The sequence below is a fragment of the Pelophylax lessonae genome, assembly GCF_965119305.1.
Source record: "Pelophylax lessonae genome assembly, chromosome: 5".
NCBI classification, from domain to species: Eukaryota; Metazoa; Chordata; class Amphibia; order Anura; family Ranidae; genus Pelophylax; species Pelophylax lessonae.
In genome coordinates, this window is record NC_138772.1 from 122,678,335 (window position 1) to 122,696,913 (window position 18,579).

General features: G+C 42.3%; 1 protein-coding gene across 1 annotated transcript in view; it reads right to left on the reverse strand.

Annotated features, from left to right (window-relative positions):
- The window catches only part of ITGB8 (integrin subunit beta 8), a 198,611-nt gene that overhangs the window by 72,458 nt on the left and 107,574 nt on the right, over positions 1 to 18,579 (reverse strand). Inside the window, exon 3 of the mRNA XM_082258511.1 lies at positions 3,946 to 4,117. Within this exon, the coding sequence (XP_082114637.1) occupies positions 3,946 to 4,117 (172 nt within the window). The remainder of the gene's footprint in view (positions 1 to 3,945; positions 4,118 to 18,579) is intronic.

An 18,579-nucleotide genomic window follows, 5' to 3' on the forward strand; every position in this document is an offset into this window, starting at 1 on the left:
GAGAACAAAAAAAAAAAGCATCCTTTATACCCAAGTCATGTCTACTTCCTTTCAGTCAGGTCTTCACTAAGCACCATACTTTCTCAGGATGTTATAATGAAACTATACTCCCACGGAGCTCTCTGCCAGCCATTGACATCTTTAGCCCAGCGGCTTCCACGTATCGATCCCCTGCCGTTTTAATTGGCCAGCCTGAGGCAACCTAAAGTGATTGTAAAGCCAGAAGGTTTTTTTTTATCTAAATGCATTCTACGCATTAAGATAAAAAGCCCCCCCCCCCCAAATGCTTACCTAAACCCCATCTCTATTCAGCTATGTGCACAGGAGTCTTGGTTGTCTCTCCCTCCAGATAGGCTGAGCGCCGTTGTCTCCTCCTGCTGTCAAACTGACTTAGCCAATGAGGAGAGAGGGGGCAGGGCCGAACCACGGCTCTGTGTCTGAATGGACACACGGAGCTGCGGCTCATCTCGGGTGCCCCCATAGCAAGCTGCTTGCTGTGGGGGCACTCAACAGGAGGGAGGGCCCAGGAGGTCCAGCCAGGGACTCGAGAAGAGGAGGATTCGGGCTGCTCTGTGCAAAACCACTACACAGAGGAGATAAGTATAACATGTTTGTTTTTTTAATTTAAAATAAACAAAACTTTATAATCACTTTTATTAGCATGACTATTGTTTGTTAGGGTCCTTTCACACAAACGATCCAATCAGATCCGCCTGTCAGTTTTTTAGGCGGACCGGATCAGATCCTCCATGCATCCCTATGGGGCAGCGGATGTCAGTGGAGACATCTCCGCTGACACCTGCTGCTATCCGATTCCAATCCTGTCTGTGAAATCTGTACGGATGGAAACCCTATTTTCAATCCGTCCAGCGGATCGGATCAGATGGGATCGGATGAGAACGGACTCTCATCCGATTCCCCCATAGAGGACAGCGGGGATTTGACTGCTCTGTCTCCACACACAAAGCGGAGAGGGAGCTGTCACCTGCCTGCTCAGCTGGGATTGGCAGGTCGATCCCTGCTGAGCAGAGAACGGACCGTGCCAGACAGCGGATAGTGTGAAAGGACCCTTAATGCTACAAAAATCAGAGTGTATGCAGTGACCACAGAACTCCTTTACCAATTCCCTACTCTTATTTTAACCTCTTCCCGCCGTCGCCTTCCAGCCCTTTAAAAGCTTCTAGATTCTGAGAGGCAGACATTCGGGTCATGTGACCACTGTGATTGGCTGTCATAGCAGTCACATGATCGAAAAGCTCCCGATCGCAAGTATGCTTTGGGAGCTTTCCGATCCTTGCTGGCAACAGTGCTGGGAGAGCACAGGAATGTTTACATTTAGGCCGCATATATATGCAAGTTCTCGGGGTTAGGGCCCACTCGCTGAGAGGCCGCTGATATTCATGCGTTCGGCCTGCGGGAAGAGGTTAAATAATACTTCAAGCCATCTACTTTCATTAGTTCACACAGAAGAGAAACATATGCAGCCTATTAAGCATAGTGGCACTTGAGGCCCTACAGCATAGCTGACTCACTGCCATCCCAGTACTACTCTGTAATTCCATGTGGCCAGAACTTTTGTGTATAGGGGAACATGTGAGCTGTAATTTGGAGCTCACACAGGACTTTCCTTTTACTTCCAGCTACAGAACAGAGTAACATAGGAGTATTGGAAGTAGACATTGTGCGATTTGTTTAGTTACAAATCGAAATTGGGACAAATGTTTTGTTATTTAGAGATTTGGATGTATCTTGTAATTGCAACAAATCCAAAATAGATTAGAACGAAAAACAATTTATTCGTATTCATCAGTTTTATTCAGATGACAGGATGTGATAGTTTGGGCCTTTTGTTAATGTTTAAAAGCATGCAAAAAAACATAATAAAATAACGAATGATCCAAATTGATTCGGATCCATTCATTTTTTTTTTTAGCGAGCGTAGCATAAATTATAAAAAAATGCACTACATAATGAATAAGAAATTAAAACATATTGCAATAAATCGTTACAGTAAAGTGTAACCGTGAATTAAGATGATTCCTACTTATTGTGGATGGAGGTGGATCTCTGAATCATAACGTATCGAATTAATCTGAATCTTCCCGAAATAACTTTCAAAAATACAAATCGATTCGGAACGACGAATATACAAAACGAATCCAAATATATGAAACGAATCTGAATATACAAAAAGGATTCTGAAAACGAATCATTATAGCATAACAAATATGAGGAAACAAAATGATTAAGGCTGGCCATATATGGGTCGAATTTCGAAAGAATTTTCTTTATAAAATCGAATCTAAGAATTTTAGTTCGTATTTCGCACCATTAGCGGGCAGCAATGGGCGATTTTCGTGCAGCTATCAAATTCAAGTGATCGAGCATGTTGGAAATTTTTTTAAAATCAGCGATTTGCTAATCAATGATGGGAAAATCGTGCAAGAAATATAATCAAAAAATAAATGCGCATGAGTGCTAGAAAAGAAAATTCCCGTAAAGAAAGGAAGATTCCCAGCCATGAAAATTCTTTTCTGTAGCAATATGAGGTGAAATTGAAGGCTCGGTTGGTTGAATTTCGAAAAATCAATGGAGGCACCATCGATTCACAAAACGCACAACATTTCTGATTTTCGCAAGAAAATTCTTTCGAAATTCAATCCAGGTATGGCCAGCTTAAAGCGGAGTTCCACCCAAAAGTGGAACTTCCGCTCTTTTGTTTCCTTCCACCCACCTTTCAGGGGGGAGGGGGAATGAGTACCTGTTTTTGACAGGTACCCTTCCCCACTTCCAGGATACGGCACCGCGGTGCTGTCCCTCGGAAGTTCGGCCCCCTCCTCTGCCGCCGAGCCAATAGGATTGCGCAGCGCTTCGCGCATGCGCAGTAGGGACCCGCCGGGTTCCCTTACCAGCAATGGCTGCAGCATCCAACAGCTGATGGATACATCAGCTGCGGTGCCGGCATCGCTGGACTCCAGGACAGGTAAGTGTCCTAATATTAAAAGTCAGCAGCTACAGTATGTGTAGCTGCTGACTTTTAATTTTTGGAGGGGGAGGCGGAACTCCGCTTTAACTTAACAAGTGAATCCGAAATTACATTAATTTTTTTGTTGTGCACTAAATCGCTAAATGGAAGTATACCTTTAGAAATGTGATAGTAAATTCATCTGTGGAGCTCTGCATTAAAATAAACCTGCTGTTTGTCATACATGGGCAAAAAACATCCATTTTAAGGCACTACAAAAGTCAGACACAGTGGGGTTGATTTACCAAAGGCAAATACACACTTTGCAAGGAAAGTTGCACTCTGCCCAGAGCTTAGTAAATGTGATGAAGCATTACTCTGCAAAGAATACCCAATAATGTTAAAAGAAAATTAAACAAAAACAGTATTGTTAGCCAGAACGGACTGATGGTAGATGCCATAGACAGTTTGTGGTCTGTTTATAAATAAATCATAGAGCTATACTTCTTGTAAAACCTCATGTACATCCAATGTTTTTAGGCTATTTCTATTTAGGTTGATTGCTATACTTCTTACACTATAGCATGAATTAGGAAAATACAGCATTACAGCCCCTAGGTGGAGCTAATGATCACAGAAAAAAAAATAGTTTACTGTGATCATTAGCTCCATCTAGTGGCCATAATGTGTTTTTTTCTGATTCATTCTGTCTGTATGATGAGCAACATTCGAACTGACGAGAACATTTGTTTTTGCCCCAAGTGACACAGAATAGGTATACATGCAGCTTCACAACAAATAGTTTTGCAATTTCTTTTTTTAATACACCCCTTTGTGTCTACCATCAAAGATTTGGGGTTCCAAATGTTTTATATAAATATAAAAATATGTGCATGTATGTACAGTATATGTAGATATTGTGCGTTTTTCCTGCTCTGCACAGCAGATACACAAAAAAGATGTTTTCCTCCAGTACTCACCTGGTCTAAGATGAACAGCTTCTGACAAGGTGACCTGAATGTTGGGTTCCTTGGGGCTAACCACCTGCAGCTGGACTGCCGGATGTTCTATGAGCTCTGCTCTGCACCCCTTCGTCTTTAAATTAAGAACAGTGTCACATCTTTCACTCTCGGCTGAGTCCACCATAAAATCCTGTTAGAAGACAATGAATAAAAGAGCAAAGCGTAAACAGATGGCTTTTCATAGTTTTATAAAATGCCAGCCAGCTTCTTGAAAGCCAGTAGGAAGGCATTCTGGTTTACATTATTAATAACTAAAACTGTTTCATGTAATAAATGTTTTAGTTAAAATTTTATTGCCGTGCTAAATAAAGTAGTTTTGCTGTGTGGTTAAGGAGAATAAAGGACACAATAAATGTAATCTGTTTTCCTTTAGAGCAGGCCTGAAGACAGTACATTGTATTGTTGTATGTCAAAGAGTGATCTGGAATAGCTCTTTGTATTTAAGAAATGCTCCGTGGGGTCAGTAATATGTAAAGGGCAACTGATGGGATTAAAATGGCATATACCCCAGACCGCTATTGTTCCTGAAAAAAGAAGGCCAGCACTGACAGCCTTCCTTTAGGAGACTTTTCATTTATTCTTCGAGTTAATTTATTGCTTGAGCGTGGATGTCCAATCTCCTTTCTGCATCTTCCACTCGCGTCAATATCTGACCCAGGTCACCATGCAATGTTGCCATGTCTGTTTTATGGGAGAGTTCGAATTTGGCAAACATATCTGCCATTTTTCATTTAGTAGACAATTGTGTTTTTAAACTCTGTTCCTCCATATCTGTTTTCCAAATCACTTTTGTCCTTCAAGTCGATTTTCGATTGGTTGAGAATACTTTTTTCCCAGTGATGACCTATGGTGCACAATTTTGCTGCTTCCTGTCACCTGTTTCCCACAGGCTCCCAAATATTTTTCATTTGCCATCTTATCTGTGTTCCCTTCTTGGGACATATACTTTTTAATTGTCCTTGGGCTAGCACTTATTTTAGGAGATTTTACAGTCCCGCTTCCTTTAGATACGCTTCCTTTAGATAGTTGACCCCTCATTGCTGTTTTCCTCTTCTTTTCTTCCCCCCTTTTGGTTTTTGTTATGCTTTTGCTTCTGTCCCCTCTCTTACAGCCACACTCCTCCTCCTCCTTACCCGTTCAAGAACTAACGTCTGTGTTCACACGTTGTCTGTCAATAAGTTTCCTTCTAGAAAGCCCCCCAAGAGTGGTGTGTTAATTATCATAAACATATATGTCCATCACAGAGAGAAAAAGAGAGGAGAGGAAGGAAGGCACTCACCACATCTCACGAGTGCAAGCAGCTCTTCAGCATAGTCCCAGGTTCTGTGGAACAGTGGGTTCCAGTAAACTGGGGAATTTAGTTATGGGGTAGTAGTGGGGGTTAACACCCCCGTGTGTGGCTGTCTGCTCTTGCCGAAGGGGCTCTGTTAACTCCCGGGCTCCTCTCTTTGTTTGGAGATTTAGTGTGTCCCGTTAGTTGTGTGGGTTCAGCGAGGCAGACTGTCCGCTCTCCAGCTTAGACTTCTTTCGGTTAACCGAGACTCCAATGGAAACCCTGCTCCTTTGCACCACTTTGGGGCTCGTCTGTATTTTCTGTTGCTCTTTGGGTGGCTCTGTTCTCTTATGCTGTGACTAGTGATCGACCGATATCGGTTTTTCGTTGCCGATACCGATATTTTGGCCAATGCATATCGATATCGGCCGATATTTTTGTACATTTAAATTTGTTTTTAACTTTACAGGTACTCTTGTGGAGGGATCTGGGGGTCTAAAAGACCCCAAACCCCTCCTCTGAACTTAAAAGCATTTAAAACGCCAAGTTTGGCTGTTTTGAATGCTGTCATTTTTTTTAATCTGGCGTCAGACAGTACCTGGAAGTGATGTCACTCGTGACATCACTTCCGGGTTTTTGCATGGAGACCTGATCAGAGCCAAATTTGGCGGCCTTGTAGGCTGGTTGCCCGAGTCTCCCGGAAGAAAGGGAGACCTGGGCGAGCTGAGGAAGGGGACGGGATGTCCCCTCCCGCTTCTTGTAATGACAGCCGAGCGGCTTCTCAGCCGCATCGGTTGTCATTACAAGACAGCTGACCGTCAGCTATGGACGCCGGTACCGGGGTGATACCTCTAGCTGCAGGCATCACTCCGGTACAAGCATTTCCCCCGAAATTTCGGCAATATCGGTCACCTTGGAGGCCGATTCCAATATATTGGGGAAAGTGCATATCGGCCCTCTATATATTGCTTAGAGTGTTTAGAGGTAAAAAACAAAATTAATATGCTAAAAAAAAAAAAAAAAAAAAAAACAGCCAGTGGGTGGAACTTTAAGCTTCTTTTCAAATGTTTTTTGGGCTGCCCTTAACTTCTGTACATACTTGACTGAGTTTGTCATCCTCAGTTAACCCATCTTCCCTCGCGGCCTTCATAGATTTTCAATTAGAGAGACCGTCTGAAAACAAACAGCTTCTGCTCTGTGTTTAGAAACCAGAAGATAGTGTGATGTAAAGTGTCAAGGCTGCATTCTATAATCAAAATATATATTTTCTAAAAAAATATTAGTAAGAAACAAATTCCTGGTAGATTTTCATTGCATTCTGTGTCCCCCACTAAAAAGATTCAAGGTGCTTTACACTGCCCTACATCACTTTTCCTAAAATTGTTAAAGTGCAGTTAACCCGTGGTTTTAGTGCAAGTTAGCTGCAATTTCCCATAGACTTCTATGAGGTCCTGCGGTTCTAGTGCGGTTTCACAAAACGCACCAAAACTCATGCAAGCTGCTTCTTTGGTGCACTTTCTAAAATTGCACCAAAACTACAGGACATCATATAAGTCTATAGGAAAGCGTAGCTAACCTGCATTAAACCCATGGGTTAGATATGCTTTGCCCAATGTGCAGTGGGAATGTATTAGGGCATTGTGACACCACCTACTTGTCCTGGTAGCCACTGTCATAGGGAGAGAAAATGCCTTTTTTTTTTTTCTTTGTTTGCCTTTGTAGTCTATGTCCCAGTTTGGAGAGCCACACTCTTGGTTACTACTGGCACCAAGATAGAATAATGGCAAATCCAAGATTTTACTAGAAATCTGGGAAAATCTTCCAATAGGGACACTTGCTGCTGAGAAGGAAATACCATCTACTTTGGAGAAATTTCCCTTCACTTCCTGTTGTGTCCCCAGTAGAGGAAGTAACGGACAGTCCCACCAATGGGATGGATGAGTCAGCATAAAAGAAATTGCTAGAGATTTTGACCCTTTCCTACTCTAGGCAAAAGAAAAAAAGTATCTATACATACACTTTAATGCCGTTACTTATGGTGCATTAATGGTATTTAAATACACTTACCAAAGACACCTGTGAAGCATGTTAAATAGGTTTAAATTCCCCATGAGGTAGGTGGGCTCACTTTATAATGTAAAAGTGTTTACCTCATACATTCCATTATGGTACTCCTACTTCTCATTATGTACTTCCTCCAGCGATGACAGGTTCAGACCAGTCGCCAATCCATCTGCTGTTACCTACCCTGATGCTTCTTCAGGGTCCCCTGATGCTCCCATCTGTCCAGCCAATAGGGATGTAACTCCAACATTGTCCATGGCAACTGTGCAGTGTACATAGCAAAAGAAATATGTCATGAATCAAAGAAATGGGTGAAATAGTACCCGATAAATGTGATGTGTACTCTATGCAGCAGGCCAATGATTGACAGTTGAAAGTGGCAAATCAAGCAAGTTTTGCTTCTGAAGCTTTTTTTTTTTTTTTTTTTAAACAGCCACCCTGTAACCATTTTTCCCTGGGTAGAAAAACTTTTTTCTACATAATGGAAGGAACCCAGAATGGGTAGCAGGGAGCTGGTGTCCTAAATAAAAATCAAAGGGGTTTAGTATGTCATCATTGCCCGATGAAGTCATGTATTACAAAGCGCATTGGACGGAGTTTCTAGTAACGCTGTGCTATAATTATACTAGGCACCGTGAGCTCGGGTGGAGCATGCTTTTAAGTCAATCTATTTTTAATCAAGAATCTTTTGCTGCTGCAAATTCTTGCATCCTTTCTCTATTATGTGTCCAGAACTCGATCTGGCTAATAAAGGCCAGTGGTGAGTCAGTGCACAACTCTTTTCGGCAGTCCAGGCATCCTGTTTTGGAAACTAGTTGGTATGATCTCCTATAATATTAAGGTTCACCTTAGGGCTGAGTGCAGCTCCTACTAGGAAGGATGACTGAGTGGAGTGCACTGAACTCGGGGCACATAAACTTTCATTTAAATATATTCCTCATTAGTTACAAAGGATATAAATCTACTTTGTGTGCACAAAATATCTTTAAAAACTCATAAAAAATTTTCAATGTAGCAGTGACATCATCACTATGCTGTACATAGCCTTGGCTGGACCAGCAGGCCCCACCCACTACAAGAGGGGGCGGGAACGAGACCAGTCACCCTTCACAAGGAGAGAGAGCAGCAGTGACCAGTCTTTATTACAGGAAGCTGCTGAGGTTTTACATAGGATTACTGCACAGATGTGGAAGAAATATGCAATGCACAAGAATGAATATACATGCCTCGTGTATTTAGAAAATATTTGCTTTTACTGGATTCTTTTTCTAGAAATTTCAGCAAGCTAAAGCTGACTTTCACTCACAAATGAAAGTACCACTCCGCCTTCTCCTCCCCCATTTCTAACAAATTTCTATTTTTTTGTTTTTTTTTGGGGGGGGGGGGGTAAGCGGGGTATGGGCACCTTTTTTGATGGGTACCCTGTTCCATGTTCATCAATATTTGCCTAGGCGAGAAAAGAGTCCAGTTGGCCTAACCTCCCGCCTGCAGCCTCCAGGGACATGTGAGAGAATCGGTCTCACAGTGCTGCCCTGCCTTGTGCATGCTAAAGATGGTGCCGGAGAGCAGAAGCCCAGGAAAGAAATGACTAGGGGGAAGACAGCACTGAACTCTATGGGCTGGTATGTATTTGCTTCTTAAAAGGAGAAATTTGGGATTTTTTAAAAAATAAATCTTCATACTTCCCTCCATGGTCCCCTGCTGATCCTAAGTCAGAGAACTGAGTGATTACAAAACCACTGATGGCTCACTTCTCAGTCAGTTCTGAGCAGAGAGTAGTGACTGTCAGTCCCCACTCTCTGCTTTGCCCCTCCAGTGCTTACTGGGGTGCTGGGAAGGGGGCAGGAGGGGCTGGCTCAGGTTCTCAGTCATGCGTTGAGAGGCTGAGTAAGCTGACAATCAAGCATTTAGGTGGATCCTGACAATATGGTTGGGCTCCCTCCAGATCCTGGAGCTGCTCTGTGGGGTCCTCATGTCAGGTACATTTTCTGAATGAGGAAGCATGCATATGCACTGATACAGAGATTTATGGGACATGTATTCCCGATGAGTAACTGATAATGAGTATTTGTTTCTCCACCCAGAAGTTCAGGAAAGTGGCACAAAGGAAGTCAGAGGATGTGGCTGTGAACAGACTAAATGTAAGCTTCTTCTTTTTGTCCTGTGCTAGATTAGACTATATTGAAAAAATAAATAAAATTAGAGGCTTTAGTAATACAGTACTTCTTTTGGAAGTATCATGTATTACTACATAGTGGCAGTTGTGAACTAAATACTTTTGAAGATGTTATCCCTAATAGCCATTTAGCTCTACAGACACTTGTTTTTCTTTCTTTTTTTTTTTTTGCTGTCTTTGTCCCATTGGTAAGATTTTCCTTCACAATTCTCTCTTTAAAGCGGAGTTCTGGCCACAAACATTGTCGATTTTGGGCCATTCGCTTGCTATAGCTCACCTGAAAAAGAAACGGGTAGTTACGATTGTTTTTTTTTTTTTACTTACCTTGTAATTGCAGAAAAACATATTCACCTTTCTTCCACTTCCTCCCTCTGCGGCCGTGGCCCGCGGCGCCACTTTGCAATGATTCCTGGGAGCTGAACGTCATCGTTCCCAGGAATCAATGCGCTTGCACCGGCCCCGACGTCAGTTCCGGTGCAGGCGCGTCATACCTTGCTAAACAGCTTCTGGGCATCCCCAGAAGCTGTGCAGGGATGACGCTGCAGACCCGGAAGTGGCGGCGGGGCCGGCGCAGTGCATCGTGGGACCGAAGAGGATGGAAGAGGACGCAGAAGAGGATCGCGCTGGCTTCAAGCTGCCCACACCTGAGATGGCAGCGCTGGAGAAGAAATTTTAAAAGTAAGTATTTCTTCTAAAAGGTAAGTGCGAACCGGGACAGATCAGAGGCTAGCCATTGTGGAATGTAATAGCCCTGACTGTCCCGGGGGTATGTATGTTGAAATTTTTTTTTTGTGGCTGGAACTCCGCTTTAAGGCCCTGTTCACACCTGAGTGTTTTTCAGCTCGTCTCATCTCTAAAGTCTCAAAATGCCCAACAAGCAAAATCCAATTCATTTCAAAGGCCCATGTTCACATATGAGCGCTTTGTCGGCTGAAGCAAAACACCCGAAGCTCAAAAAAAGAACACAAGCTTCTTTTTTTGGCAGATTACAGGTGTTTTTGTTAGTTGTCAATGCCTGCCTCCAAACACCTGCAAAAAACGCATGAAAAAAGCCCAAAAAAAACCACCTGAAAACAATATGCAATAGTCCAATGGTAATCCTCCCTTAGGGCTGGTTTGAACCTGAATAACACAGGAACGTGGTCCGCATTCATGTGCGATTCAGTTAAAAAAAATCGCACTGGATCGCACCAAAAAAAGTGTATGCACTAATTTTAAAAAACGATCCAGTACAGGCTAATGCACTGTATTTGCAATCTGCCTTTGCCATGTCATTATTAATACACTGATAAACGCAGCAGATCGCACACTCAGTCTGTTTTGAACGCGGTATGGGAACCGGGCCCTCAGACAGTTGTCACCTAAACAAATTTATGCACTGAAAGATTTCCCCACCATATTATTTCATTTAAAAAAATCTGAATTTCTCTTTGTTTTACTCTGGGTGACAATAATCATCAGAACAAACAGAAAGAGTGAATCCCCAGCAGGGAATTAGACAGCAATAAAAACCTGACAACGGTTCTAACCCTTCACACTTTAGACCAAACTAAGAATAAAAAAAGTTTTTATATATACATTTTAATAAACTCTTCATTTTAGGTCTCCACCAGTCTGCATTTTGTTCATTCTCATAACTTTTTGATCAGCAGAATGTCTGGAAACACGGGAGTAAGTCACAGCTGTAAAGTGTCAAAGAAGCCCTTTATAATTTAAAGGGACGCTGACATTATTATTGTGCAGGTGCTTACAAATGCTTACTTTTAAAGACTGCGTTGAATTTATTTTCTAACAAAACTTGGTGGAGAAAAGCTTTTTCTGTTGCCGTAGATCACTGTCTAGTGCAGTCAGAATACAAAAATAGATTAAAAGCTCAGTTTTATAGCATTTCAGTTTAGTTTCAAATATGCTATGGTTCTCATTTTCTTACAGAATGAAGACTTTATTATCCAGTTTTGTCATTTTTAGGAATCCTGGAAATTCTGGATTAGGATATTGCTATTTTACTTCGTTCTGCCAAGTCTTCTTTAACTGCAATAGGTCTCCAGAATGAATCGACCTAAATATGAGCACACATTTGTCCCGGTGACAGACTGAGAATCACACACATAAAAAACAGTGGGAAACAAAGTGCTGGGTATTACAGAAACAGAAAATTTTAATTTTAATCTAAGAGCCAATGATAAAGTACATCGTCTGTGGAGGACAACATTCCACGCTAAGGCCTCTTGCACACGGGCGCCTGAGCCGTTCAACCCAAATTTTGTGCTTTTACCTCCTGCCCGAGCAGCAAATTTGACATAATTTGCTGTGTGCAACTGTACTCTGGGTATATGACAGTACTAATGCAAACATGAGTATAGCGCATATGCAAAAAAAAAAAAAAAAAACAGAAAAAGAAAAGGGGTAATATTAAAGATGAACTGCAGACAAACTTAATTTGATTGCAAGTGTTGCAGGTAAGACAACAGAGGTCTAATAGATCCATAAAGAGGATCTATTATATAAAATCAGGGCTTTTTTTCTCCGAGAATAGGTGCAGGTACTCCCCTCTTCTGAGTCACCCCGTGTCTCCACCCCCTACCCACCTCCGAGCACTGTCCTTTGGTTCCACCCCCTACCCACCTCCCAGTACCGCCCCTTTTAGAGAATACAGAAGTATCATGTTGTGGTTCTAGGTCATTTTTAAAGAATTTGTTAAAGATAACTAGAAAAACAGATTCCCTTCAATCAGCAGCAATAGACCCCCCCAGAAACAATAAATCTTCCCCTGCAACAATAGAAAAATGAGTAAAATTTTTCCCTGATTCCCCTGCAATCAGCAACAATAGCCCCCCCAACAACAATAGGCCCCCAGCAACAATAATTCCTCCCCTGCTACAATCGCCCCCCCCCCAATAAATCCTCTACTGCAACAATAGATCCCCCAACAACAATAGCCCCCCCCAATAAATCCTCTACTGCAACAATAGACCCACCAACAACAATAGCCCCCCCAGCAACAATAGTTCCCCCAAGCAATAATAAATCTTCACCTGCAACAATAGAAAAAGCAGTAAAATAGATCCCCTGCAATCAGCAACAATAGACCCCCAACAACAATAGCCCCCCAGCAACAATAGTTCCCCCATGCAACAATAAATCCTCAACTGGAGGTGCCGGAACTGCGTTCCCCCGCGTTCCCGCTAAAAAAAAGCCCTGTATAAAATAACCACATAAAGGTTTGTCAGCCCCCTTGTAAAAAGCAATAAGGTGAAAAAATAAAATCTGAAAATACTATAAATGCTCAAAATATATGTTGATGATTGTGCAGATATCATACTAAATACAGTGCCAAGAAAAAGGTATGTAGAGCCCTTGGAAATACAATTTTTTCTCAGTAATTTATCACAAAATGTGATCTGATCCTCATATAAGTAACAACAATAGACAAAAAGAAAATGCTTAAAGTGCTTGTAAAAGGTAGAAGCTTTTTTATCGTAATGCATTCTATGCATTAATCTACAAAAAAGAAAAAACTAAAAAAAGTTTTGGACTGTACTGGTAGCAGAAAGGACAGTGAAACCATATTTTATATTAAAAAATAATAATTTTATTACAATTAAAAAATTGTTTAATTAAAAAGGATTCTACATATAATCATACAAATCGGTGCTTATAGTTGTAGCACGGTTTCCAGGCCTGTGGCCTGATGTGGGTCTGCCATTAGTACCGGTAGTCTCTGCGGCCCATCTGACCCTGGATATGAGAACTGAAGCAGCGACAACTCCGGCATCTTTGTTTGTGGTTTTTATTTGATTTAAAGGGGATGGGAGAAGGGAATGGGTGGGATACTCCTTGAGGCTTAAACTAATTACACATGGGACTTTACTCCTGAAAATGCCCGTTGGAGCTTCCTTGCCGCCAGCCAGCGCCCACTAACGCTGAGAATACTTTGTAGAACACAGAAGTGCTGAATCCACGACTTTTAAACCAGAAGACTCAGGACTGAGAACTATAGAACTCCTGACACTGTGGTGCTGTATAAATCACTGAATACTGTCCCCCGCTTTGGCCAGCTTGAGGTAGTATGAAGTAGAACTTTGTATAGCTGTACATGCAACTGACGCACTCTATACAATTCAGGGCCCAGCTGCAGGTGCCCCCCTTTGACTTTAACTCTTCGGGGTCCACTGACTATGTACCCCCTTTGTAGCTTCAGGGTCCTCAACCTAGGTACCCCCTTTGCAGCTAGCTGACACCGGATCCCAGAACCTCTTCCGGAGTGGTCCCCTCTAACTTCAAGCAGACCCCCAGGGGCAATCCTCAGTACTCACGACCTGTGTAGGCTTTCCTGGGACTGGACCCCTCTCTCTCTCTCCGCAGGCTCACGGCACACCGGATCCCCTCAGCTCAACTCAGCCCTCCCTGCACACTCAGGAGACACCCTGAGACATCCACCTTCCTCAGACAGGAGGAGAGACAGCCGCACTCTCCTTCCTGGAACTCTGCTCCCGCCAAAGACACCGTGCCACGCACTTACCCCGAAACTTATACCCACTCCCAGAATCCTTTGTAGCATAATCTGCCTTCTAGGGTAGTTACAAGCTGGGATGTGTCCCCTGATTGGGCTTCCCACACTGCCCAATGAGAAGCCTCTCACAGGAGCCAGTGGGGATACTTCTCCCCTCAGCAGGCACATCTGGAAGCCCTGACACCCTATCTAAACAGATCACAGCCCTGCTGTTAGGCAGATAAGGCCCACTATATATTTACCTAGCACCTACCCGTAGGGTGCTACACTGTGATAGATGAGGTGCAGATCATTAATAGGAATTTTCTTCAATATTCCTTTGCTAACGTGTGAAGACACGTTTCTCAATCATTGCTTCCTCAGGACCTCAAACATTATATTTTGCAAAGAAAAATCATTGATCATTAGGCAATCAAGGGTATACCATGTAACACAGGGATAACATGTGAGGTGTGACAACAAGATTTAAAATTGTAGTGCCAAAAGATGCTATTATGCCAAACTTAGTAGGATCTCCTTAGGGTCCTTTTACACTGTCCGCATCTGCCGGCGGACTCCGTTCTGCTCAGTGGGGATGAGCAGGCGGATGGCAGCTCCGTCTCCACTCTGTGTGCGGAGATGGAGCTGTCAGATCCCCGCTGTCCTCTATGGGGGAATCGGATAAGAACGGACCGCCTGTCTGTTCTCATCCGATCCCATCAGATCTGATCCTCTGGATGGATGGAAAATAGGGTTTCCATCTGTCCGGATTTCACGGACAGGATCAGATCGGATAGCAGCGGGTATCAGCGGAGATGTCTCTGCTGACATCCCCTGCCCCATAGGGATGCATGGAGGATCCGAACAGGTCCGCCGAAAAAACTGACAGATCTGATTGGATCGTTTGTGTGAAAGGACCCTTAGGAAATATATGACAGATATGGTCACAACTTAGCATTCCATAGTGAGGGTATTGATCAAACTAGTAGCCATCAAACATCCAGGGCATGAAGCTTCCCCTGCATATATATTTCTTCATGTGCACCGTCAGCCCACAGTATAAAGTTTCTTTTGAATACCAGGAGCCATCACAGCCTCATCCACAAGCACCGATTTGTATGATTATATGTAGAATCCTTTTTAATTAAACATTTTTTTCTGTAATAAAATATTATTTTTAATATAAAATATGGTTTCACTGTCCTTTCTGGTACCAGTACAGTCCAAAACTTTTTTAATTCTCTTTTTTTGTAGATATCTGATATGAATGAGGTACTAGTTACTTTTAGCATATATACATATATATATATATATATATATATATATATATATATATATATATATAAATAAAATAACATTTCTGATTTTTCTGATTTTAAGATAAAAATACCTTCTGTGTGCAGCAGCCCCCCTAATACTTACCTAAACCCCATCTCGATCCAGCTAAGACTCGGCTGTCAGTCTCCCTGCTTCATTGGCTAAGACAGCAGCAGGGCAACATTGGCTCCTGCTGCTGTCAATCAAATTCAGTGAGCCACTGAGGAGAGAAAGGGGGTGGGGTCGGGCAGAATACCATGGAGGAAGCCCCAGCTCCCCAAAAATAACTTTGCTGCACACCTGAAGTTTGCCAAAGAGCACCCTGGCTAACCGAAACACTACTGGGAAAATGTCTTGTGGACTGATGAAATAAAAGTTGAATTGTTCGAGAAGAATTCTCAGCACTATGTATGGTGCAAAAAGGGCACAGCTTACCAACATCAATAATCCCAGCAGTGAAGTATGGTGAAGGGAACATCATGATTTGGGCTTTCTTCACTGCATCAGAGCCTGGACTACTTGCCATCATTAAGGGGAAAATGAATTTCTAAGTTTACTAAAATATCCTACAGGATATCATCAGGGTGGCTGTCCGCCAGCTCAAGTTTAGTAGAAGTTGAGTGATGCAGCAGGACAATGACCCTAAGCATTAAAGTAAATCTACCACAGACTGACTTCCGGAAAAGAAAATGCACCTTATGGAGTGGCCCAGTCAAAGCCCAGACATTACCCCCATAGAGATGCAATGGTGTGCCCTGAAGAGAGTCGCTCACACCAAACATCCTATAAATGTGTCTTAGGCTACATTCACACCTGAGCGTTGCGGTTTTTACCGCGATTTACAGGCGTTTTTTGTGCAGGCGTTTTTAGATTGAATAGAGACCAATGGAAAACGCCTTTAATCTGCCCAAAAAGAAGCTCATGTACTTTTTTGATCGTTGGGCGTTTTGCTCACAGCGTCAAAACGCTCAGATGTGAACAGGGGCCATTGAAATGAATAGGATTTGTCTTGTTGGGCGTTTTGAGAGCTGATCCTAGAGCAGAAAAACTCCCCAAAAACGCCCCAAAACGCCTACATGTGAACGGAGCCTAAATTGAAACAGTTTTGTAAAAAGGAGTGGTCAAAAATTCCTCCTGAGCGTTGTGCAGGTCTGATCCAGAGCTACTGCAAGGGCTTGCTTAAAGTTATTAGACCAGATTAGGTTAGGCCAGCTATTAATGCCAAGGGTTCACTTGCTTTTTCCTCCAGCACTGTGAATGTTTAATGGGTGTGTTCAATAAAGACACAGAAAAATTAGAACAGTTTGTGTGTTATTAGTTTAAAGTGGATATAAAGCCTAAGTATTTCCTACCTTAATGCATTCCTTGCATGAAGTTAAAAAAATGTTTAGGCAGAAGTATCCCCCCCCCCCCTTATACTTACCTGAGCCGTCATTTGGTCCAACGCTGTGCTCGTTTGCAGCGGCTCTCACTGCTGTCAATCAAAGCTAGTGGTAAGGGCAGGGCCAATTCACACTGCCTGTGTCTAAAGACGCAGACAGCAAGGCTAAGGAGTGAGCCTGTATGAGTGCCCCCATAGAAAGGGACTTCCTATGGAGGCACTCACCGAAGAAAGGAGCCAGAACCAACGGCGGAGGACCCGAGAAGAGGAGGAGCAATTCCATTGCACAGAGGAGGTAAGTATAAACCTATTTGTTATTGTTTTCCTACATTTACAATCACTTTAAGCTTATTGTGTTTGTCTATCATTGTGACTTAGATTAGGATCAGATCACATTTATGCAAAAAAAATAAATAAATAAACTGTGAATTCTATGGGGTTTACATACTTTTTCCCATCACTGTAAATATTTACAGCAGCCATCAATTTATTCTAATGGTTCTTTGCTTCAGGAAAATATATACTGTTTGAGTGTTTTAAGTAATTTTCGGGCCTAAAATGCACATTAGAACGCAGTGCATAGTAAGTGCAACTTTTCTAAGTGTTACTAAACCCACAAAATTAAAATCATGCAGAAAAGCATGCTTGTTATACTCACCTGTGGAACATAAGGGCTTAATCCTCTGCAATGTGTAACAAGGCTGTTTGATCCTGTATGCTCAGATCATCCTCTTTTTGCATTGTCCCCAAAACATGTCTGGATAAGACAGAGTTACTGGAGTCAGGATGCACATGCTCAGTTTAGTGTGTATTGGTAGAGCTTTTTTTTTTTTTTTTGGGAGAGTGCATGTGATCAGCACAGGGCCAATCAGCACTGTCTAGACAGAGAGTCAGAGGTCAAGCATCCTAATAGGACAGCTCAGTGCAGTATGAAAACTCCTCCTACAAGCTTTACCAGGAACTGATAGAAGTCACAAGACTGCTATATAAACTGCTGATGAGAAAAGGTATTTAGCAGTTTATTTTTTACTAAAACTATTGTATTTCCATGTTCTGTGTACTGTGGGAGACCAGATATAGTGAATGCAGGGTCCTGGGTTTAGTAACACTTGAGTTAAAGCAGCCAGCTTGGTGAGGCACAACCCAAGGAGTTAAAAATAACATCTTCTATTGTAACATAATTTTCTTTAATTAAAAATAAAAATCATTTTATTGAATTAAGCTAAAAAATTCCCCATGTGGATTTTGTACGAACTGAAAATATATTTTTCCCTCTTATGTAACTGGATAATTCACACAATGCTATTAATATCACATGACCAAGAACAAAAACATCTCCGAAAGGTGGGTTTGTTCCAAAACATGACATCACTGCCTAAATAAGAAAAGATTACTAAGTGAATATTGAAACTACTGTAGATTACAGCATAAAGAGCAAGGTTTCAGATGACAGAAGAAAGAACATCAGTTTTTCCACACATCGACGGAAATAAGATGTAAATGATTAAATGAACTCAGCCGAAGCTTTGATAGATTCTAGAAATACTGTGAAAATGCAGCCAGCTGGACTGGCCCACACATTTGCTGCATGGAAACGGTATTTGTCAATATTTCTATTAAGAATTCTGGAGAAATAATGTGCCATATTGTCTACATCATATCTACGATTGCCAACGTCTGAAACTGGTCATTTAATGCAAAGCAACGGGATTATTTCAAATGCGGTCCTAGCAGCAACACATTCTCAGCTTCCCTTGCTGCTGTGATTGGCCAATGAGAGTGGAGATCAATGCATTCTTATATGGGGGTGCATGTGTCTCTTCCCCTTCCTCCCATGTGACAGAAATGGTGCTCAGTGACTGGCTGTTTGGACAACCAGCTGTTACACT